Source organism: Diadema setosum, chromosome 2, assembly GCF_964275005.1.
Source record: "Diadema setosum chromosome 2, eeDiaSeto1, whole genome shotgun sequence".
In the NCBI taxonomy this organism is placed as follows: domain Eukaryota; kingdom Metazoa; phylum Echinodermata; class Echinoidea; order Diadematoida; family Diadematidae; genus Diadema; species Diadema setosum.
In genome coordinates, this window is record NC_092686.1 from 49,246,755 (window position 1) to 49,271,747 (window position 24,993).

At 38.4% G+C, this 24,993-nt stretch overlaps 2 protein-coding genes and 1 long non-coding RNA gene across 3 annotated transcripts; 2 read left to right on the plus strand and 1 right to left on the minus strand.

Annotated features, from left to right (window-relative positions):
- Positions 1 to 1,405: 1,405 nt before the first annotated feature.
- On the plus strand, positions 1,406 to 5,536 carry LOC140246100 (uncharacterized). Its single transcript, XM_072325550.1, has 2 exons — positions 1,406 to 2,018; positions 2,820 to 5,536. Exons 1-2 carry the CDS (start codon positions 1,503 to 1,505, stop codon positions 3,585 to 3,587), a joined length of 1,284 nt encoding a protein of 427 aa, XP_072181651.1. The 5' UTR covers positions 1,406 to 1,502; the 3' UTR covers positions 3,588 to 5,536.
- Positions 5,537 to 6,232: 696 nt separating this feature from the next.
- On the minus strand, positions 6,233 to 11,953 carry LOC140246101 (uncharacterized). Its single transcript, XM_072325551.1, has 3 exons — positions 11,585 to 11,953; positions 10,418 to 10,609; positions 6,233 to 9,482 (listed from the first exon to the last, which is right to left on the minus strand). Exons 1-3 carry the CDS (start codon positions 11,918 to 11,920, stop codon positions 9,198 to 9,200), a joined length of 813 nt encoding a protein of 270 aa, XP_072181652.1. The 5' UTR covers positions 11,921 to 11,953; the 3' UTR covers positions 6,233 to 9,197.
- A 6,768-nt stretch (positions 11,954 to 18,721) lies between these two features.
- Positions 18,722 to 23,248, plus strand: LOC140246102 (uncharacterized). Its single transcript, XR_011902423.1, has 3 exons — positions 18,722 to 19,071; positions 20,215 to 20,374; positions 21,178 to 23,248. It is a non-coding gene; the product is annotated as an uncharacterized lncRNA (long non-coding RNA).
- Positions 23,249 to 24,993: the final 1,745 nt, after the last annotated feature.

Sequence of the window (24,993 nt, forward strand, 5' to 3'; positions counted from 1 at the left end):
AGAATAATCACACAAAAGGATTAAAATAAATTCTATCAAACAGAAAAAAGAGAGCAAAAAAACTAAAAAATCATTTTTTTTTATAATTTTCGCTTTTTAAGGGCATTTTCAATCATAAATATCTCGATAAGGAATCAATTTAGAAAAAAGAAAATTCTTGGATTCAATGCGGAAATTTCCCTTCTCTATCATATGTGCTGGGCATTTCCAGAAAATGAATAGTGAAAAAATGACAGCAGATTTTCTTCGTAAACCTCGTTTTTAGAAATTTTCAGAACTGGCCCCGAAATAGTGTATATGAGACCCGGCCTCTGCCAAAACCCGACACTTCTCGGCAAAGTGATTACGCACGACAGCCCGAAAAAGGTCAAAAAGTGACCTCAGGGACCAACTTGACATTTTGGTATCATGTTGTACGGGAAATGTTCTAGTTTCTGATGATATCAACAACATTTCGAAATAGAATCTACAAAATGTGAAATTTTGAAGAGAAAGGTGGGATATCAGTCTCAAAAGTTGACAAAATCTTACGTCTGAGGACCAAATCGCCTTCGTTTACGGCGAAAATGACTGTTCTTTTAGCGATCGTGTGTAAGAAATTCTGCGTTGAACCCTAGTACACATTGTCATGGCGTACACGTGATCGAAATACGCGTTCACGATTGGTCAACTGCCCCGGAGACCCTTGTTTACAAGCCATCTACGTGTTATACTATGGGGATTGCTGCATAACAGCAGCGGCCGCCGCGCGGTGTGTGTAGTGGTAGTGTAGGCTTACCGCATGCAACACACGTATCGTGACTGCTGTTCAGTACGGAAATGTGACATTTTTCCGCTTTGTTAGACTGTTTTTTAGCAAGTTGAGGTAGAAATTGGAAGCCTTAAAATCAACACATAAGAGGAAAAGAAGGTCACATTTATCATCATGCAATTTCGAAGAAGGATCAAGCTGAAATCACGGCATCAAGAGGGCTTTTTACACTTGTAAATTTTTGCTTAGCCCCGGACTATCGGTGGGGCTAAGGGGGGGCCTTAGCCCCACCGATAGTACGGGACTATCCTTAGCCCACTTTCTGTTTACACTCGTTTTTGCCAAAGTGGGCTAGCCCCACCGATAGTACGGTACTATCTGGCCCTGCAAAATAGCAGGGGTTAGCACCGCAATTGCGGTGCTAGCACCGCAATTGCGGTGCCAAGCAAGTGAGTGTAAACAGAACGAAAAAATAATCCTGGGCTAAGCGGCAGAGACGAAGCCGAACCCCGCCGACCAATCAGAAACGAGATGACAATGAATATGCATTTTTAACGACGCTTATCGGGTCGGGTCACAGAACATATCACGTGACTTCCGTCTATTCTCGCGCGCCCACTTGAATACGTAAACAAACAGTACAACTACAGCTACTACACAGATGCAGTGTAGCATGTATGTTCTACTTTCGACAAAATTCTACAAATTCTGCAAAGAAAAAAATCTCACTGTCTGGATTTGAGGTTCAATCATGGAATCGAGGAGTCTTCTGAACGGTATCATGTTTATGTTGCACATGAGGAAAATGAGAAACGAGAAGAGGAGGAGAAAAACACTGCAGAGAAGGATTCGACGTCGTCGCTGCTTCACCCGTGCCCAAAGCATCGAGAGGATGCATTTCGTCTGCATGTTGTCGGCGGCGATCATCATTGGACTCGGGTGCACTGTGCCCCCGCAAGTGCATCTGCGAGAGAGAGGAGCATGGAGTCTCCCGAAGAGTGATCACTGGTGGCGTGTTGTTGTGTACCAAACATTCACGGAAGATGACTGGATGGCAAACTTCAGAATGTCCAAGCAAACTTTCAACTACTTATGTCAGAAACTACGTCCATCTATACAAAAGATGGACACCAGACTCCGGAGTGCAATAGGGGTAGAGCAAAGAGTGGCAATCACAGTCTGGCGACTTGCAACTAACGTTGAATATCGCACTATTGGGCAGCTATTTGGTGTCGGTACTGCTACTGTTTGCAAGATTGTTCATCAGGTGAGATAATTTATTTCATTTTTATTATAGGAAGATTGTATTTCATGAAGACTTCAATGAATGTCCCCATGCAGGCCCCACGTAACACAAGCTAACCTTAACCATATAATATACCATACAGACTGTACCTAACGTTAGAGAGAGTAGAACAGTGAAAAAAAAAATTACTTTATAATAGTCTAACGTTAGTATATCCTATCTCAGTTCAGGGCTAAACATATCCTAGAATGCAGGAAGACATGGCTATTTAATATTCATACATCAAATAATCATGACACAAGTTTAATTCTGGCCGAAGCTTCTTCGTGGTTGGCATGTTTAGTCTAGTTTTAAAAGTGTGTGTGTGTGTGTGTGGGGGGGGGGGGTTAAGCTGGCAAAAGAAGGCCCTGTTAATGACATATATTATGTGTGAATGAGGATAATGAATGAAAGAAAGAAATGGGAGTATATCTTATACAGTGGATTAATTCAGAAACCGGCAAATATTGTATTGAAATGATGTCTAATTAAACATTTGTTTCTCATGGAATTCAACGACAAGCAGAAAGAGAGCTGAATGAAACTGAAGAATATTATGGGCTGATGGTATAACATTGCACTGTCAATGACCCATCACTCAGTGTCGGCAATGAAACTTTATGCAAAGCATTTGTTGCCATAGAAAAATACAAGTAACAATTTTTTATTCATTTGTTTTATTATTATTTGTATCCTCAGAATAAGTTATATTACATCAGATATTCAGTTAAAAGCTCTATTATTAATCAAAGTTTTATCCTGTTTACTTGACCCTCTTTGCAGGTGTGTGAGGCTATCCGAGACACACTAGCTGCTTCGATGATCCGAATCCCGAGAGGTGACGCAGCGGCTGACGTAGTGCGTGAATTCGAAGTCAAATGGGGCTTTCCTCAGTGCTTTGGGGCAATTGATGGCAGCCACATTCCAGTACAGTCACCAAAGGAATTCAGGGCTGACTACTATAACCGAAAAGGTTTTTATTCTATTGTCCTGCAGGGGCTAGTTGACCACAGATACCGATTCATGAATGTAAATTTTGGCTACCCAGGTAGTGTACACGATGCCCGTGTTTTTGCAAACTCATCTGTGTTCCAGCTTGGGAATGACGGTGAACTGTGTCCAAACATTCACAGGGAAATAAATGGTGTGGATGTGGAGCCTGTTATTCTTGGGGATAGTGCTTATCCCTTGCTGCCCTGGTTAATGAAGCCTTTCCCTGATACTGGGCAGCTATCACGTGAGCAGCGCCAATACAACTACAGGCAGAGCAGGGCACGGATGGTAGTGGAAAACGCCTTCGGAAGACTCAAAGGCAGGTGGAGAATCCTCCTGAAGCGAAATGATACCCACATCGCATTTCTTGGCAATCTCGTGCTCGCTTGTGTTGTGCTGCACAACTTGTGCGAGTCAGCTGGGGAGGACTTTGATGAACAGCTCCTTGCTGGAGTAGATGCAGTAGCAGGACATGGCCCTGCAGGACACGATGACCTAGTCGGAGGCAATGCAGTTGACATTCGCAATGCTTTCATGCACCACTTGACAGAGGCTTAATTTTTTTTTTCGTAATGGACAATAAGGTTATTTGATTTTATTCTTTTTTATTATGGCTCCATTACCTCTTCTTATTCTTATTCTTTTTTTCAGTTACTTTAGTAGCACAACCATCAATTTGTTTTCCATATAATTGCAGTGATGCAGTCATGTAATGCAGCATTATCCCACTTCAACAGTAACACATATGCAGTTCCTTTACTTTTATAGGCTTAATTTTTTTTTTTTTCATAATGGACAGTAAGGTTATTTGATTTTATTCTTTTTTATTATGGCTCCATTACCTCTTTTATTCTTATTCTTTTTTTCAGTTACTTTAGTAGCCACAACCATCAATTTGTTTTCCATATAATTGCAGTGATGCAGTCATGTAATGCAGCATTATCCCACTTCAACAGTAACACATATGCAGTTCCTTTACTTTTATGAGTCAATCGAATGTAAATATAGACCAAGTTAAAATGCATTTCTCTCATGATGAGTCTTGATTTGCATCAATTCAAAATGAAGTGCAAGTTTAGATTAAGGAGCTTGGTGTAGGGTATGTTTTTCTTTAGTTTTTCTGCTTTTTTCTTTGTGTTTAAGGCATTTGTTTGCATCATGAGAACTTGAATAGAAAATAAGTCAACATGAGATATGCATTAATATTGACATACACTGAAACTAACAAAAAATGATAGTTCACAAAAGATTTGATTATATTTGATTTAGGCTACTGGTATGCAACATTTAAACAACCTTTCGTATGAGAAAACATGCATAGCAAAAAAAAAAATTGGTTTCTGAATTGGTTTTTAATATTTGCTTTTTGCACAACACTTTCCTGATGTTTAGGGACAATTTTTTAAGACACAGTTATAGCAGGCAGATCTACACAAAGCTCTGATGTCAAAATTGAAAACAATCTTAATCAATGCCTTTAATTGCCTTCTCCAGTCAAGTGTAATTTTAGAAGTGTTTTATACATGACCGAAGTGTACTAGCTCTTAGCAATTACCATACATGTTATTTGAATGATTTCCATTACACTGGGGGATGGAAGACGAGAATTACCTGTATAGTATACACCCATAACAAATCCGCCATGGCTGGATCACAATCTTTTCTGTTTATTCCTCCTCAGGAATAGCAGTGTTTCTGCCTGTATGTGTGGCTATATCAGTTTGTGAAGCTCCAAAATTTGCAATGCATATTACTCAGAGTAAATTATGGAGTGAGTTCTGAATATGTGAACGAAATTTAATCAGAATAAGCATGATTGTACTGATGAGGCTACTTTTGTTGAATTTTGCTTAAAGATAGAAAGCACTGTGATGTAGAGTACACAAAGTGATGGGCAAATGTTAATGATAATCATTACTCTGGCACATACGTGTAATAGCAGATGTACTAATTTTCACATCGTGTAAAAAATGTATCTTTTATGCCATGTATTAGTGTTCCAGTGTGTTGCATTTTGTTTTCATAGTGAAGTTGATTTTTTTTTTTTGTAGATGTATAGTATGATTTTATAGAAAAATGAAACTTTTACATGCTTACTAATTGCTCACTGTGAATGCTCCATTTCAAGAAAATGCACTTTCTGGAGATAAGGAACAGTTTGTATAATTCATCAATACTAGCTATCTTTTAATTGTCATAACACACAGAGGATACTCAAGCTTGCATGAGAGCAGAATATGAAATAAACACCAGCATATCCTCACGTTCAGGTTTATATCCATAATTTCCTCTTTTATGCAGCCAACAGAATTGGAGTGGAAGTTTCTGTATTCATATCATTGCTATTCTCATCTAAACTATACAATTGTATACAGTGGACTCTCGTTATAACAGTCCTTGGGCACAGTGAAATTACTCTGTCATATCAAAATGTTGTTCTAAATATCTGATATTTAAAAAAAAAATTAACCTTAACAATACTTTGAACTTTGCGACCAAGAAAATTACTTTTCAAATTATGAGGATTTTTTGTATCAGTGTTCTTTATAACGAGAGTCCACTGAAGTATATTTAATGTGTGGCCGTTGTGTGTACTTGTATGTGTGCAGTGTTCTCATCATGCGATTGTGTATGGGTGATAGTCATCATGGGTTGTGCATTTGTCTGTGTTTGTTTCAAAAAGTTGAGTTTGTGTTGTCATGTCATTTGTGTTCATCATTATTAAATTTTATGAAAAATTTAAACTAAACGTGCAGAGTCAGTAACAATCTTCATACACTAAACTTAATGTAGAAGGGTTTTAAAGATAACATATGTAAAAATCTATTAATTATGCAAACATGAAAGCATGCACATATTATGCATCTGGCGGGCACAAGTGCACAAACTACATTGTATTATACAAAGGCACTCATGTAACACACATGCATGAACCTGTGTACACAACCGTACATAAATACGTACATACATGCATACTTACATACACCATATGCAGTCATGAAGACTCAGACGCATCCTTAGCACACATTCACATACACACACACACACACATACACACACACACACAATCACTCAATCAGACACAATTATAGATTATCAGGGCACTGATTCCCTAGGTCACAGGCTTGTATTTCTCGAGTTCATTGCATTTCTAAATCCCACATCAAAATGACAATAACGTTCATGAACATGTTACATCAGGATTTCTTTTTTGAACTTTTATTTAAAAAAATAAACAATAGATTCATGTTGTAGAGATATATGTGAAAGAAGTTATAAACACATGTACAAACTTGGCAAGGTGTTGAAAACATGCAGACAGTTTCTGGCTTAACATAAAAAATCTGTTGCACATTAATGGCAAGGTGCTGAATACATAGATTTGTTGGGTTATTGGGAGTTTCATCATTGTAGCAGCATACACAATGCAAATACTGCCTTGTCAATACAGATTTTTCTTTAGATCTTTCTTCCTACAACACAACTTGACATACTTGACTTTTACTACAATCTGTGATTCATGTACCACCAGCAAAGCTTGGCATGGTGTTGAAAACATGCAGACAGTTTCTGGCTTAACATAAAAAATCTGTTGCACATTAATGGCAAGGTGCTGAATACATAGATTTGTTGGGTTATTGGGAGTTTCATCATTGTAGCAGCATACACAATGCAAATACTGCCTTGTCAATACAGATTTTTCTTGAGATCTTTCTTCCTACAACACAACTTGGCATACTTGACTTTTACTACAATCTAACTGTGATTCATGTACCACCAGCAAAGCTTTAATCTATTGTTATCGTAACTACCGGTATGCCATTCTACTTTGCATAACAAAGAACTTTGATATTTCAACAAAGATATAATAATAATAATAATAATAAGTACAGCATTTGAAATGCGCCTTCGATCTAGTATCCTATATGTTTTATTTACAAAAGTTAGATCTAAATCTGTATAAAAGATGTATCACCAGGTATAAGTAAGACCTGAGTTAATCAAAGACAGTGGTCATGTTTTGCAGCTTTGGCCTCAATGTCACTTTCAGCAAAATTTCATGTCAGTACTCAATACCTTGATATCCTTTTTCCTACAACACAACTAAGCATACTTGGCATTGCTGAAATATGACTATCATGCATATACCACTAGCAAAGATTAATATAGAAGTATTGTAAGTATGCTATGCTACAGTGCATATCAAAGAAACCTGATAATCCAACAAAGATATAAGGGGTTGAAAAGGGGAATGGATATGCATAAAAAAAGTTATTATCTAGATCTTTGGTTACTATGAACACAAGATATGGCACCAGGCATTAGTGAGAGCTAAGCTAATCAAAGATTGCATGGTCAAGATTGGCCTTTGTCACTTTCAGCAAAATTTTTTGTCACTACAACTTGCACCTTGACTAAGAGAAAAGCAGCCTGAACAACTAAACACACAAAAATATGAAATTTCTGCTACGCAAACTCGATTTAAGGGCCCTAGAATTATTTTACTTTAATTCATTTAGTATTGCTTTTTTTTTTTATAGCATTGTGTCTTCACCAAATAATCATGTGGTGCTGGTATTGCTTACAATTAATGTATCTGATGCAAAATATCCAACTTGTTATACTTGTTATAAGTCCATGGTCTTCGCTTTCATCATGTTGATGTACACATTTAATTTAATTTTTTTTTTTCCACGAGGGAAGGAACCTGTGGTGACTAGATGTGGCAGGGAAATAAAGCAAATAAAACAATTATCAATAATCATTACAGTAACACCAATGTCAATCATAATAATCATAATATTAATGAAAGTAATAATGATAGTAATTAAAATAATAAAAAGAAAAAACTGAGATTATCACTATGGGGGGAAAATGATCTTCGTATAAAAGAAGATCATGATAATTCCAGACAATTTCGTAATCAACGTCATTAACTCTTTATGCGCCATGGTGGAAACCCCGTGTGCCATGTTATTCTGAGACACGAAGGTAGTCATGCTTTGAGAAAGAATTTTGTTTTTACAATTTGTATAACTTCTACAGATTTCTCTAAAGGGGGACATAATAGTGAGCATCGTTAAAGAGGAATGTCAAAATTTGCTTCGATATAAACTGCATGACAAATATATTTTCAATTTTCCTTTGGGATGACCAGTTGCTACATTACTGTTGAAGTCATGACTTTGCACATAAAACCGTGTCAGAAGCTAGGATGTATACGCAAATCTAGTTGGGAACACCGCTTAATAGTCAATCACCACATAGAATGCAGGCCATATGTGGGAGGAACAAAAGCGTGAGAAACGCTTTCATTGTACCGCGGAATTAGCGATTTATCAATTGGATTTGGCGGTTTTGTGTGTTAAGCAGAAATTGCGAAATTGGCACGCCGTCTACTGAGTCAGACGGGCGGACATGTCACATAAAGAGTTTTAAATCAAAAGTGCCTCATACAGACTTGGAAAATTTTGTGGTCCTTGAGCAAAGAATTTGATACTCTGAAAACAAAACAAAACAGAACAAAACAAAACCCCACAAAATGCCAAAAACACCTATGATGACAGAGGGGCCATTAATGTAGCAATGTAATATCATTCTACGGCAAGATGCTTTTAAAACAAGATCACCTGTCTAGAGGTGATTTTTTTTTTTTTTTTTTTTTTTTTTTTTTTTTTTTGAGGGGGGGGGGGTTGCTTCCTTAAGCACCAAATCATGCAGTCTAATACATGTCACCTCCGTGTTCAATGAGATTTGTTATGAAATTTGAAAACATTACTTCCTCATCTCAATCACTATAGTGGAACTTCCTACCCAGTTTAACCAATTCATACATGATCAACAGCATGTCTGAAAATTATCTGGAGTTTTCCTTTAATTTTGAGATGCAGGCCTTCATTTCCCAAAAATCCCCATGTATATCTTCCTTATACTTGTATGGTGATGGATTCTCACATTCGAAACCTCCCCTACCCCCGCATAAATAGATAGACAAAAAACATCATTAACATTACTACATTCTAAGAAGTGTTGATGTTAACTGATACTAAAAATGTTAACGATTTTCATCTGAATAAGCCTGAGTTGAAAAAAAACAACAACACAACACAAAACAAACAGAAAAATCCTTCACAAACTAGAATGAAAGACCTGTACTACACAATCAAGTTATAAATCAAAGAAAGACTGCCCCTGCTGATTAAATGACACATTTTCTCGTGATTGTGTACTTTGACCAAACATCTGTCCCAACATTTGGAACATCCGAATTTCGTGCTCGTGATCCTCACGACGTCGCCTTTCCTCCCTCCTCTCTTCGGCTTCCTCACGTCTCTCCTGCCATTCCATGTACTCTCTCCTTGACCTGTCCTGATGGTCTACCAGCTGCTTTACCAGCTTCTCTACTTGATCTTCCCTGGAACTGTGTGGCTCTCTCCTCTTCTTCCTTCGGACCTTAAAAGGGAGAGAGACAGAGAGGAAGAAAAAAGAGGAAATATAGACTGTTAGCTGAATATACAGTATCAATAGCACTACAAAAATGTTTAACAAGAAAATAAATACCAAACCAAGCCATGTAATCTGTTACAACTGGAATCGGATCTTTTTTGTCCCTTTTATATGTTGACATGATGGTAAAATTCAAAATAAACCAGGATCCAGAAATTTTTGAAGTAAATTACTAGCTATACGAAATAGATAGACTATGAAGTGATCAAGGCTTGTGATGTTTTCTGAAAAAGCTCAAGATCATCAAATGTACTGGATTTCATTAGAGATGAGAGATTTTGATTTCCCCCGTCAACAAAGATTGTGAGTGATAATTCTTCCATTTTTCTTGATAATTTACTTAAAGGGATCGAATAGTTTTGGTTGAGACCTAATTACAGGTTTCTAACATTTTTGGGGGAGATAATGAGAAACCTCTTATGAAATATGAAAGAGCATGTGATTCCATGAGGAATTCAACGTTTATTTGATGAAAATTGGTTTTGAAATGGCTGAGATATCCAAAACAGAGCGATTCTAACAAAGTGTGGGACCCACACTTTATCACGATTGTTTTGTTTCACTTTGTTTTTGGATGTTTCAGTCATTCATAACCCGATTTTCATCAAATAAACTTTGAACTCCTCCTAAAAGGGTATGCTCAGTACTATTTCATATGCGTTTTGTTGGTATCTCACAAAAACTTAAAAGACCAATTCTCATCTCCACCAATACTGTACTATCCCTTTAAGCAGGGTCTCTCTTGTCATACTGTTCCTTTAATTTCATCAAATTAATTGAATCTTTACAAACTTGGTCATGGGGAAATGCAGGATTTCACCTTCTTTTTTTAACAACATCCAATACCCATGAATTCAGCTGGATGTTGTTGAAATTCTTACTGTTGAATTTGGAGTTGCAGTCAAGCCATCAGAAGATGAGGGCCCAGGAACAGACTCAGCAGAACTCTCTCCAGCTTGAGATGGGGGAGTCTCCTTCTCAGACTCAGTGGTGCCTGTATCACTAGCAGCACCTGATTTATCATTCTCATCATCACTTTCCTCTCCTTGGATGTCAGCAGTGTCTACAAGGACCTATAGATATGAAGACAAGATACCCTGTATGTAACCATCACTGTTTCATGAATGACAAACAAATATTAGTAGCGGTAGGGCAAATACTGCACATCATTCTTCTATAAAATCAATCACAAACATCAAAGTTCTGTATCATAAATACTAATACCTTCATCATGTAATCAAGGGGATGGCCGGCCCCCAAGCTTTTGATCACCTCTGTTGCACAGTTGTATTAATATCATTAAATTAGCTCTTTGATAGGTTCTAGATAATGGTATTATCAAAATTTAAGTTGTACCAGTATGCATAGTTTTTAAAAATTTTGTGGAAATATAAACGAATGCAATGAAATGAAATTTTCATTGTTACACTGCACTACATCCATTTGTCATTGTAGAGTTCCTTTGAATTATGGTAGACCGACATGCGCATGTACATCTCGTGATGTGTTTAATGGCCACTGCTAAAACATGTTACTAGTGTTGTTTAAGTGTCATCGCTATTTATACAGCGATATTATTCTGGATCTGCCAGGGGGGTGTTTCATAAAGCTGTTCGTAAAGTTGCAAACAGCTTACGAGCAACTGGTGATCAGTTCTTGTGCTGAATCATGGAAATTCTGATAAGTATAGCACATCAGAACTGATCACCAGTCGCTTGTAAGTTGTTCGTAACTTTACGAACAGCTTTATGAAACACCCCCCTGCAGGTCTGGCAGCATACTGATCAAGCCCTGTTTCATAAAGTTGTTCGTAAAGTTACGAACGACTTACCAGCGACTGGTGATCAGTTCTTGTGGTGAATTATTGATAGCCATAGCACATCGCAACTGATCACCAGTTGCTCGAAAGTTGTTCCTAACTTTACGAACAGCTTTATGAAACACCCCCCAGATCCAGAAACTACAGTAAATTACATGAGTATATAGGGGCTTAGCCTACAACCTGAATCAGAAGAATGATAATCATAAATTCATGGCAGTTGACATACCTCTGGTTCAATCGATGGTCGATGACCTAGTACGTCGTCTAGCAGGTCAAAAAAGGGGCACGTTTGTCTCCCGGCCCCACTCTTTTCGTTGTTTTTCTTTGCATCCTTATAATCCTTCTTCAGCTTTTTAAGCTTATCCCGCAACTGATCTGAAGACCGGTGGTACCCGGCTTCTTCCATGCGGGCAGCTATGTCACGGAACACTTTCTTGTTTCGCACCGTCCCGTCCAACTGCTTCTGGACTTCCACGTCGGACCACAAATTCAAAAAGAAGATAACCTCATTGTCATCCCAGTTTGCTCGCCTGTACACTGGAGGAACCTCTGTGGCTGCCATTTCTACTCGTTAATGACAGCTGATAGTGATACGAAGATGATGAGACTTTAGGCTTCACATAAGAAATATCAGTACGGCGGGTACAGGTATGTATGATTCGTGAGTACGTGAGCGAATGATCCGATGTACACATGCATTACGCAGAGCGCCGGCGCAATGCTCTGCCTGTAGTCGGTTATGCAATAGGCCAAACTGCGCGGGGAAATCCCCGCGCCATGTGCCAACAGGGACCCTGTGCATGTGCTTCCGATGCGTGCGTGCGCAGCGTAATCATGAATATTCATGTGGTTTGGAAAGTCCGGGGCTAAGAAATACGAGTGTAAAAAGGTCAGTTTTCTCCTTAACCCCGGACAAGAGATAGTACGGGACTAATTAGTGAGTGTAAAAAGCTCAAAAAATTGGTACGGGACTAACGATAGTCCTGGGTCAGAGAAAGTCCGGGGTTAAGAAACACAAGTGTAAAAAGCCTTAAGGAGTACCTGTTCACTGTCGATTCTGCTGGTACTGTTGTGCGTGTTGTGCGTACACCTGATCACGGCAATCGCGAATCTTGAGCTGATTACGGTAGGTTTTGTGCTTTTCAAACGTCGTATTTCCTTAAATTTGTTGATGTACAAATGATGTCAAATCAATTACAGCTCCTTGGCTTACTTATCATCCTTCATGAGTATCTAAGTTACCTCAACTATACGCAATTTCCCCACAATGATCGATTTGTTGTGTCAGTACTGAAAATGTTAGTCTGTACGAAGGAACAGCTGATCACGGCGATCGTGAATCTTGAGCTGATTACGATAGGTTATGTGCTTTTAAAACTTTGTTTTTCTGTAAATTTGTGGGTGTAAAAAAATTATTCCAAACCCATAATGGCTCCTTGACTTATTTTTTTTTTCTTTTCTGGGTACTTAAAATTGCCTCAGCTTCAAACGGAGATTCATAACGATATGGTCACGACATTCAAAACTGCAGTATTTATGGCGTATTTGAGGTAAGAATTAGGCAAATTTGTGTTATATCTTTAGGATAAACAAGCTACAGATCCTTAGGGTGACAATAGGTGGTACCCCCAACCCTACATTTTTTCTTCTTACTTTCAAAGTCTCAGAATGAGCTCACTCAGATATTGGTCAAAGTAGACAAAATGTTGACTGGTTCATTTTGCTGTTTAAGTGAGATGCGAAATATCTCATAAATTTGATTTTTTTTTTTCCAGTGGATACATGATTACAGCTGTATGTGGCATTTTAATGTAAATAACGACACTGACATGGTGATAAATACTCTAATCTTTGCAGGTACACCTAAATTTCCTCGACAAGAGAATCCCGTGGCTCTTCGCTGGAAAAGTACGGCATCTCTCGAGGTTCCACGGCAACAATGAGCACACTACCAGGCAGCTTGCATGGCATCTTGAGACGTTTTGGGGAAGCTTAGAACCGCAGTCCTAATCTCAGGAACAGGATTCCAAGCATTATGAGCTGATTTCAGGGATTATGGGTTGTAGTTGTTGCATAGTGGACTCCCATTGTCTATAACAAAGTCCTCGGGACCAGCAGTATTTCTAAACAATGAAATAACATAGGGAAGATAATGTTGCGGCCTGAATTTTTATTTTGCTTTACTGGAATTTCGTTATAATACAAATAGGAGTGCACTGTAATTTTTTCTTCTTCTATCTTTTCTTTTTTTGTCTCCTTCAGGTGTACTCCTTACTGGTCAATGTTCCTAATGCCAGTGATTGCCATTTGAATAGCATCATATACCTTGACCTTCACTCTCAATATTCAATCAGCGATTGTCCTTTGATATAAAAAGGCACGCAACATTTTGGTTTGGTAGATTTCCTGTATTCTTGTGTGAGGCTGTCATTTCTTGTTTCATCACTGCTCCCATGTAACAGACATGACTGTAGTTGCTTTGTCGGTTATTCATTTCCCATCATCATTCAACAAGAACTTTGTGCACTGGCAGATCCCGAGGGGTGTGCACCAGGCACGCACCCCCATTTTATTTTTTGTTAAAACAAAAGAAATAGAAAAAATGGGGGATGGACATGTGCGCCCCCTTTCAATTTGTAAAGGTGCATCACCTTCATGAAAGTACTGGATGTGCATTATGCAGTGAGCCTGTTTCAAAATCGAACAGCGATGTAATCATTCTCTGTGTTGAATTTATTAGCTGAAAACTATTGATACTTTCCAGTATACACAACAGTACAGCACAGATTTTTTTAATTTCTGTGTAAATCCTTGGTTTTCTATGATTTATTTCATTAAAAGTACAATTGTACATTTATAATGTGACATAACATTGGTCGTCCCCATGACAATTCTTTAAAAAAAGTTAATTGTGATATGCTGTTTTTAGCATATTTTCCTTTCGTGTTTTATTCACGCCGAGTCACAGTGGTAAACATGTTATCGCGCACATATCAAGAGTACGCGTACTTGTAACAAAGGTTCGCGCACTCAGCTTGGCCATGCATCCAGTAAAAACTGATGCATGGCTGGCCATGCATCCAGTAAAAACGGTAAGCACAGGTATGCATGCCCGTTTACGGCAAGCCAAAAGGAAATACATCCAGTAATATTGTCATCGGGTAACACGATAGAAAAATGGGTTTTTGACAAGAAAATTACCCATTCTATAAATCAGATGACGCACATGTCTTTTCGTGCGTCAGTCTGAATATAGTGTGCATGCGTTAACTATGGAATTTAGCCTAAACCCACTCGGCTTCGCCTCGTGGGTTAAGCATTCCATAGTTACCTTATGCACACAATTCCGACTGACGCACTCAGACCTGTGCGTCATTTATATATATATTTTTTTTATTGTTTTTAATTGTCTCTATTGTACCGGTATTTTAATACACTCTGGAAACTGAGAAGTATGCAGGTTACTGGCTGGTTTTGCCACTTGGAATGCAATTTAGCAACATGTACACTTTGTAGGACTATTTACATGAACAACACTAGTGTATGGTGTCCAGCTAATCATTGCGGGGGGTCCCGTTGTAATTTTTTTTTGGGGGGACATACTATATTTCAAGATTCGTTTGCATGAAAATTTACAAAAATTTGGTAATTTGAGCTAAAACATTTATAGGAAAAAGGATTACTTTCCCCCTGTATAAAATAAACTAGCCCAACAGAATTTTGTTCTAAATTCAATGGCTATGGTTTAGACCGATAAGATGCCTGATCTTATCAAGGACCTGTTTAGCGGATTTTGTTTGGAGTTTCCCTCTGTGTAGATTCAGCGTTTCTACTACCTCCTGGTTACAGTAAAGTCATGTACACTGTGCTGGAAAAAATTGAAGAGTGTGACTGGATTCTAATAAATAGTACTATGTTCCAATATGCTGGTATTTGATGTGTTTCAAGGTGTATTTTTTAATATGGGCATTCACATGCATGTACAGTATGTGTATGTAAGTTATGTACAGGTGGATGATAAAATTTGTGCATGTAAACATCCTAGAGTGCCAGTTGATTATGCTTTGCATAATAGTGCTGTTATTTGATACGTTTGACAGTGAATGTGTTTGTGCCCGTGCATGTGCGCGCATGTGTGTGTTGGTACATGTGTGTGTTTGTGTATTCATCTCTTACTGATTATTGTTAGGGGCGAGTGGTGAAAATATGTGACCCTGCACCACAAAACGAACAAAAAGTCGGCAGACATGAATTTTCAGGGGCAGATTATGAAAGAGCAGACTCTAAGCTTTAAAATAATGTATAACTCAATACAAATGGACCTTCCTAACCCATCTAAATAATGAAAAGAAAGTACAGTGCTGTACACACTCTGGAAAAGTATTTACTGAGAAAAAGGGGCTTCAAAGGTTAGGGTCTATTCAAGCTCCGTGCAATCAATGGAACAAAAAACAGGAAGCAAAACTCCCTAGCAACCACTATGAAGGGATTATCGGATTAGGCTGAAATTTTGCACAGTAATTAAGGACATGCTGTTAATGGCTGGTACCAACTTTCAGTACAAGGGCATTTTCCTTTCAAAAGTTATCAGTGCAGAGAGATTCCTCTGGTCAGCGGGATCGAGGCTGCGCAGCCCCTCGTTCAATGCCCGAGCCACCCGGGCGTCACTGAAGGCAGAGTTCGCTGCTGCAATTCTCCAGCCCGCACCCGGCGGCGGCGGTCCACGGCACTGCGGCCAATAGTTCGGGAAAACGACCGGCATCGCTACTCAGATTGTGTCTAATTACACGTAGATTAAGAGATGACTTACGTGCAATATAATCTAAATTAGTAATATCAACGGAAATGCTAGGGTTAGGGCACGATCTATCAAAACAAGACGTCAAAATCCAGGTACACTAGCTAAAAGTATGTAACATGTATTATGTGTATATGCGTTAGTTAATGAAGATGGCGGACAAAAGACAAAAGTACAATTTTTCTTCACGGTCAAAACTCCTCAAATTCCAAGTTGTGAATGTAAATTTGTCGTTATAATAACATTTTAATGGTAAATTATTTATTTAAAGTCATTTAAAACTGCTAAATGCATTGATATTGTAATTATTATAACATCAATCTACTACATGTTAAACTGGCAACATTTCATTTCGCACGCCAGCTGATCCTTGCAAGGCGAGCTCGGAAGGCAGCCAATCAGCACTCAAAATAGCGAAAGCCCTAGCAACGGCATTTCATTTTCGCCAGCATTAACTAGCTAAGAAAGCAGCTTTTGCTTAAGTTATGGTCTTTTAATATGTTGAATGTCGTAAAAACCAAAAATGGAGAAAACGAAGGTCAAAGTTCAGCACTCACTTCAAACATAAGACACATTCTGCAATCACCCATTAACTCCTTGACAACGCTATCAGCCAAACATCCAATGAAGCTAAAATTTGGCACAAACAGTCTTTACACATGAAACAAGGTCATCACAAAAGAAAAATCAGATTCAATGATATTCAATGGTGTTATTATGCAATTAAAAACAATGAAATACAAAGAAAATAACACGTGTTATCGAAGGCACAACACTAAGACTCCTGTCATTAATGACGAGACTACACTGTGTACCTTCTACAATGGTTTTTGTTTTGTTTTGTTTTGTTTTTTTTTGCAAATCAGTGATTTCTTCACACTCTGAATACATTTTTGCAGTTGTTTCATACATCATACAATATGTTTTATAATGTTTGTAATAATAAATTTGGGCTGTTGTGCTCCTCTTTGATGTAACCAAGTAACCAAGTCTTTGGGAGCAGAGCGCCATCTGCGGCGAAAGTTGTGCCATGGTGATTTTTCTTGAATTTTTCTAACCCTTACCTAATTAGGGTTAAAAATTTTCAACTTTTTCTTGGGAGATAGAAATTTTCTTTTTTAATATAGTGTAGAACAAGTCTTAAGGCTTATTTTAGATGAAAAAAAAAATTCATTACGTCTACGAAAAAGGATTTTATCAGTGATGCAAGAAGAGCCTAATTTGGAAAAATTAAAAGACGCAACACCAATTTTGTCCAAAAAATTGCCATATTTTCATTAAAAATAGTCCGTTTGAGCTAATTTTTGGATATGTTATAGAAAATGGTATGGGCTTTCTGCCCAGCATTGTTTTAATTTTTCTTCTCTGAAAATAAAATGTGCTATTTTCAGCCCTAGAACAGGCACCTTACTTCTATCCTGCGTACAACCCAACTGCATTTTTTGGTTAGGATTGAACATTGAACTTTGACCTGCAGGGGTTAGAGGTCAAAGGTCATGGGGTTAAGTACTAGCTAAATAAGGTACAATTCAAAAACCCTAACTAAGTTGAGTTGGAACCGTAACCATGGTAACCAAATAAAGGACCCCCGGGTACCTATAATATCTTGGAAACGCCCTATATTTCTCGTCTGCAGAAAAATTTCACAAAAAATGGTATAGGATCGATCGGTTATAATTAAATCGTATATTATATCAATTTCAGCTCAAAAAAGTAAGAAATAAGAAAGTAATAACGATTTTTCTAAGAAAATAGTAGGGTTAGCAAAAAAGACCTCTGCGTACCCCAAAAGGGACCGTTTGGTCCCTCATCTGAGTTTGCGCTTCAGGTACTCAAAGGTCTATTTTGGGGGACTTAAAAGTCCTTTTTGGGGGATGGTCTTTTTTGGGGTACCTAAAGGTCTTTTTGTAAAAAGACCTTTAGGTACCCCAAAAAAGACCATCCCCCAAAAAGGACTTTTAAGTCCCCCAAAATAGACCTCTGAGAACCTGAAAAAAAAAGACCTTTAGGTACCCCAAAAAAGACCTCTGCGTACCCCAAAAGGGACCGCTTGGTCCCTCATCTGAGTTTGCGCTTCAGGTACTCAAAGGTCTATTTTGGGGGACTTAAAAGTCCTTTTTGGGGGATGGTCTTTTTTGGGGTACCTAAAGGTCTTTTTGTTAAAAAAAAAAAAAAAAAAGACCTTTAGGTACTCAGGGACCAACTTGACATTTTGGTATCATGTTGTACGGGAAATGTTCTAGTTTCTGATGATATCAACAATATTTCGAAAAACAATCTACAAAATGTGAAATTTTGAAGAGAAAGGTCGGATGTCTCTAAAGTTGACAAAAACTTACGTCTGATCGAAGACCAAATCCCCTTCGTTTACGGCGAAAATGACTGTAGTTCTTTTGGCGATCGTGTCTAAGAAATTCTGCGTTGAACCCTAATAGTACACACATTGTCTCCCAGACGCGTAAACAGCCTCGTTACCAAGACACCAGATCGAAATACGCGTTGTTCGCGCGCGATTGGTCAACTGCGCGCGCGCGCCGGAGACCCTTGTTTACAAGCCATCTACGTGTTATACTATATGGGGATTGCTGCATAACAGCAGCGGCCGCGGTGTGTGTAGTGCTAGTGTAGGCTTACCGCATGCAACACACGTATCGTGACTGCTGTTCAGTACGGAAATGTGACATTTTTCCGCTTTGTTAGACTGTTTTTTAGCAAGTTGAGGTAGAAATTGGAAGCCTTAAAATCAACACACAAGAGGAAAAGAAGGTCACATTTATCATCATGCAATTTCGAAGAAGGATCAAGCTGAAATCACGGCATCAAGGAGTACCTGTTCACTGTCGATTCTGCTGGTACTGTTGTGCGTGTTGTGCGTACACCTGATCACGGCAATCGCGAATCTTGAGCTGATTACGGTAGGTTTTGTGCTTTTCAAACGTCGTATTTCCGTAAATTTGTTGATGTAAAAATGATGTCAAATCAATTACAGCTCCTTTGCTTACTTATCATCCTTCATGAGTATGTAAGTTACCTCAACTATACGCAATTCCCCCACAATGATCGATTTGTTGTGTCAGTAATCTAATAACAGCAAATTGTGCCTGTAGCATGTTAGTCTGTACGAAGGAACAGCTGATCACGGCGATCGTGAATCTTGAGCTGATTACGATAGGTTATGTGCTTTTAAAACTTTGTTTTTCAGTAAATGTGTGGGTGTAAAAATTTATTCCAAACCCATAATGGCTCCTTGACTTATTTTTTTTCTTTTCTGGGTACTTAGAATTGCCTCAGCTAAACGCAATTCCCCCACAACGATCGATTTGTTGTAACACTCACACTGTCACAGCACAAATTGTGGCTGTTTTCTACATGTACTTCACTCAACATTCCCCGCTTGTACAGTTGCAGAAAATAATGAACGAACTTTCCTTGCATGTTTGTCCATATTTTCTTTCAAGGTAGGGCCTACCTGTAAACGCAAGCTTATTTTGAACCTATGATTAGAACAAGAAGCGAATTTTTCCTCACATTTATCGTAATATTGGTATTTAGTGTGGTTTTAACAGGTGGTACTGTACGTCGTGTGAGTATTCCAATCTGGAAAAGTTGTCAATCCTAGCGTGAATTATCAATCATATCAAGCAAACTATATGTACGTAGCTGTAGTAACATCAGCTTTCGTTCTCGAAGTGTTCAAATTAACATTAACTTGTCTATGGTGTCTACACATTGCAATGTGTACTTTGTAGACACCGTAGACAAGTTAATGTACAAGGTAGGCAACCTACTAGAAATTATCTGTATACACTGTGTCGAATGTAGTCACGACAATTACACAAGAAAGAACAATAAATAGACTCGTATATTTGAAGTTTTGATATTCTATAAATTTAGCACTTTCAATAGCAGGGATGACTGACACCTACAAAATATTTATTGCATAGAATTTCTACTTCATAATTTTACACACCTCAGTTTTATTGCTGTGGATTATCACTATTGTGATGAGTTGTAATTACATGTATTGTCTTTCTCGTCAAAATCTATGGTTAATGCAGGTGGCCGATGCGAGAAGAGGTCCAGGGGTCCATCATGCTGTCCGCTTCCTGTTTCGTTGTAGGGGCCCACTCTAAGTGTACATGCACATCTTCCTGGGTGAAGTCTGGTGTGAAGTCCTGTGATGTCGAGCTTCTTCCAACTTCTGTCTCCAACATGAAGGTACGACTACATGTACTGTTTAAGGTGATTTTATGATTGTGTAGAGATATTTTTTAAGCTGTATGGTAGGGGTACCACCTATCGGCAGGGTACCTTTCCATCGGCACCCTGCATATCATGGCTGTTTACGTATAGAACGAAAAGGTTCACGCGGGATTAAGTGTCATTAGCTATACAGACAATAAAAACGAAGAAACGATAATCAAAGTCAAAAACAAACTAACAAACCAAGCGAAAAATTACACATCCCCTCAGCAACGACGCATGGCTGTGAAATTTACGTGTATTACCTATGCCGTGAAATTCACGTGTATTACCTATGCTGTGAAATTCACGTGTATTACCTATGGAGGGGAGGGGTGCCGATCGCAAGGTACCCTTTTTAACTGCGCGAAGAAAACAGAACGCACGCACTAAAATTGCGCTATCTTAAAACGGAGATTCATAACGAGATGGTCACGACATTCAAAATTGCAGTATTTATGGCGTATTTGAGGTAAGAATTAGGCAAATTTGTGCTATATTTTTAGGATAAACAAGCTACAGATCCTTAGGGTGACAATAGGTGGTACCCCCAACCCTACATTTTTTTTTCTTACATTCAAAGTCTCAGAAAGATCTCACGCAGATATTGGTCAAAGTGGACAAAATGTTGACTGGTTCATTTTGCTGTTTAAGTGAGATGCGAAATATCTCATAAATTTGATTTTTTTTTTCCAGTGGATACATGATTACAGCTGTATGTGGCATTTTTAATGTAAATAATGACACTGACATGGTGATAAATACTCTAATCTTTGCAGGTACACCTAAGTCTCCTCGACGAGAGAATCCTGTGGCTCTTCGCTGGAAAAGTACGGCATCTCTCGAGGTTCCACGGCAACAATGAGCACACTACCAGGCAGCTTGCATGGCATCTTGAGACGTTTTGGGGAAGCTTAGAACCGCAGTCCTAATCTCAGGAACAGGATTCCAAGCATTATGAGCTGATTTCAGGGATTATGGGTTGTAGTTGTTGCATAGTGGACTCCCATTGTCTATAACAAAGTCCTCGGGACCAGCAGTATTTCTAAACAATGAAATAACATAGGGAAGATAATGTTGCGGCCTGAATTTTAATTTTGCTTTACTGGAATTTCGTTATAATACAAATAGGAGTGCACTGTAATTTTTTCTTCTTCTATCTTTTCTTTTTTTGTCTCCTTCAAGTGTACTCCTTACTGGTCAATGTTCCTAATGCCAGTGATTGCCATTTGAATAGCATCATATACCTTGACCTTCACTCTCAATATTCAATCAGCGATTGTCCTTTGATATAAAAAGGCACGCAACATTTTGGTTTGGTAGATTTCCTGTATTCTTGTGTGAGGGTGTCATTTCTTGTTTCATCACTGCTCCCATGTAACAGACATGACTGTAGTTGCTTTGTCGGTTATTCATTTCCCATCATCATTCAACAAGAACTTTGTGCACTGGCAGATCCCGAGGGGTGTGCACCAGGCACGCACCCCCATTTCATTTTTTGTTAAAACAAAAGAAATAAGAACAAATGGGGGATGGACATGTGCGCCCCCTTTCAATTTGTAAAGGTGCATCACCTTCATGAAAGTACTGAATGTGCATCATGCAGTGAGCCTGTTTCAAAATCGAACAGCGATGTAATCATTCTCTGTGTTGAATTTATTAGCTGAAAACTATTGATACTTTCCAGTATACACAACAGTACAGCACAGATTTTTTTAATTTCTGTGTAAATCCTTGGTTTTCTATGATTTATTTCATTAAAAGTACAATTGTACATTTATAATGTGACATAACATTGGTCGTCCACATGACAATTCTTTATAAAAAGTTATTTGTGATATGCTGTTTTTAGCATATTTTCCTTTCGTGTTTTATGCACACCGAGTCACAGTGGTAAACATGTTATCGCGCACTTAGCAAGAGTACGCGTACTTGTAACAAAGGTTCGCGCACTCAGCTTGGCCATGCATCCAGTAAAAACTGATGCATGGCTGGCCATGCATCCAGTAAAAACGGTAAGCACAGGTATGCATGCCCGTTTACGGCAAGCCAAAAGGAAATACATCCAGTAATTTTGTCATCGGGTAACACGATAGAAAAATGGGTTTTTGACAAGAAAATTACCCATTCTATAAATCAGATGACGCATATGTCTTTTCGTGCGTCAGTCTGAATATAGTGTGCATGCGGTAACTATGGAATTTAGCCTAAACCCACTCGGCTTCGCCTCGTGGGTTAAGCATTCCATAGTTACCTTTTGCACACAATTCCGACTGACGCACTCAGACCTTTGCGTCATTTATATATTGTTTTTTATTGTTTTAAATTGTCTCTATTGTACCGGTATTTTAATACACTCTGGAAACTGAGAAGTATGCAGGTTACTGGCTGGTTTTGCCACTTGGAATGCAATTTAGCAACATGTACACTTTGTAGGACTATTTACATGAACAACACTAAGTGTATGGTGTCCAGCTAATCATTGCGGGGGGTCCCGTTGTAATTTTTTTGGGGGACATACTGTATTTCAAGATTCGTTTGCATGAAAATTTACAAAAATTTGGTAATTTGGGCTAAAATATTTATAGGAAAAAGGATTACTTTCCCCCTGTATAAAATGAACTAGCCCAACAGAATTTTGTTCTAAATTCAATGGCTATGGTTTAGACCGATAAGATGCCTGATCTTATCAAGGACCTGTTAAGCGGATCTTGTTTGGAGTTTCCCTCTGTGTAGATTCAGCGTTTCTACTACCTCCTGGTTACAGTAAAGTCATGTACACTGTGCTGGAAAAAATTGAAGAGTGTGACTGGATTCTAATAAATAGTACTATGTTCCAATATGCTGGTATTTGATGTGTTTCAAGGTGTATTTTTTAATATGGGCATTCACATGCATGTACAGTATGTGTATGTAAGTTATGTACAGGTGGATGATAAAATTTGTGCATGTAAACATCCTAGAGTGCCAGTTGATTATGCTTTGCATAATAGTGCTGTTATTTGATACGTTTGACAGTGAATGTGTTTGTGCCCGTGCATGTGCGCGCATGTGTGTGTTGGTACATGTGTGTGTTTGTGTATTCATCTCTTACTGATTATTGTAAGGGGCGAGTGGTGAAAATATGTGACCCTGCACCACAAAACGAACAAAAAGTCGGCAGACATGAATTTTCAGGGGCAGATTCTGAAAGAGCAGACTCTAAGCTTTAAAATAATGTGTAACTCAATACAAATGGACCTTCCTAACCCATCTAAATAATGAAAAGAAAGTACAGTGCTGTACACACTCTGGAAAAGTATTTACTGAGAAAAAGGGGCTTCAAAGGTTAGGGTCTATTCAAGCTCCGTGCAATGAATGGAACAAAAAACAGGAAGCAAAACTCCCTAGCAACCACTATGAAGGGATTATCGGATTAGGCTGAAATTTTGCACAGTAGTTAAGGACATGCTGTTAATGGCTGGTACCAACTTTCAGTACAAGGGCATTTTCCTTTCAAAAGTTATCAGTGCAGAGAGATTCCTCTGGTCAGCGGGATCGAGACTGCGCAACCCCTCGTTCAATGTCCGAGCCACCCGGGCGTCACTCAAGGCAGAGTTCGCTGCCGCAGTTCTCCAGCCCGCACCCGGCGACGGCGGTCCACGGCACTGCGGCCGATAGTTCGGGAAAACGACCGGCATCGCTACTCAGATTGTGTCTAATTACACGTAGATTAAGAGATGACTTACGTGCAATATAATCTAAATTAGTAATATCAACGGAAATGCTAGGGTTAGGGCACGATCTATCAAAACAAGATGTCAAAAATCCAGGTACACTAGCTAAAAGTATGTAACATGTATTATGTGTATATAATGCGTTAGTTCGGTGTGGTGCGGAAATGAAGATGGCGGACAAAAGACAAAAGTACAATTTTTCTTCACGGTCAAAACTCCTCAAATTCCAAGTTGTGAATGTAAATTTGTCGTTATAATAACTTTTTAATGGTAAATTATTTATTTAAAGTCATTTAAAACTGCTAAATGCATTGATATTGTAATTATTATAACATCAATCTACTATATGTTAAACTGGCAACATTACATTTCGCACGCCAGCTGATCCTTGCAAGGCGAGCTCGGAAGGCAGCCAATCAGCACTCAAAATAGCGAAAGCCCTAGCAACGGCATTTCATTTTCGCCAGCATTAACTAGCTAAGAAAGCAGCTTTTGCTTAAGTTATGGTCTTCTAATATGTTGAATGTCGTAAAAACCAAAAATGGAGAAAACGAAGGTCAAAGTTCAGCACTCACTTCAAACATAAGACACATATTCTGCATTGCAATCACCCATTAACTCCTTGACAACGCTATCAGCCAAACATCCAATGAAGCTAAAATTTGGTACAAACAGTCTTTACACATGAAACAAGGTCATCACAAAAGAAGAATCAGATTCAATGATATTCAATGGTGTTATTACGCAATTAAAAACAATGAAATACAAAGAAAATAACACGTGTTATCGAAGGCATAACACTAAGACTCCTGTCATTAATGACGAGACTACACTGTGCACCTTCTACAATGGTTTTTGTTTTGTTGTTTTTTTTTGCAA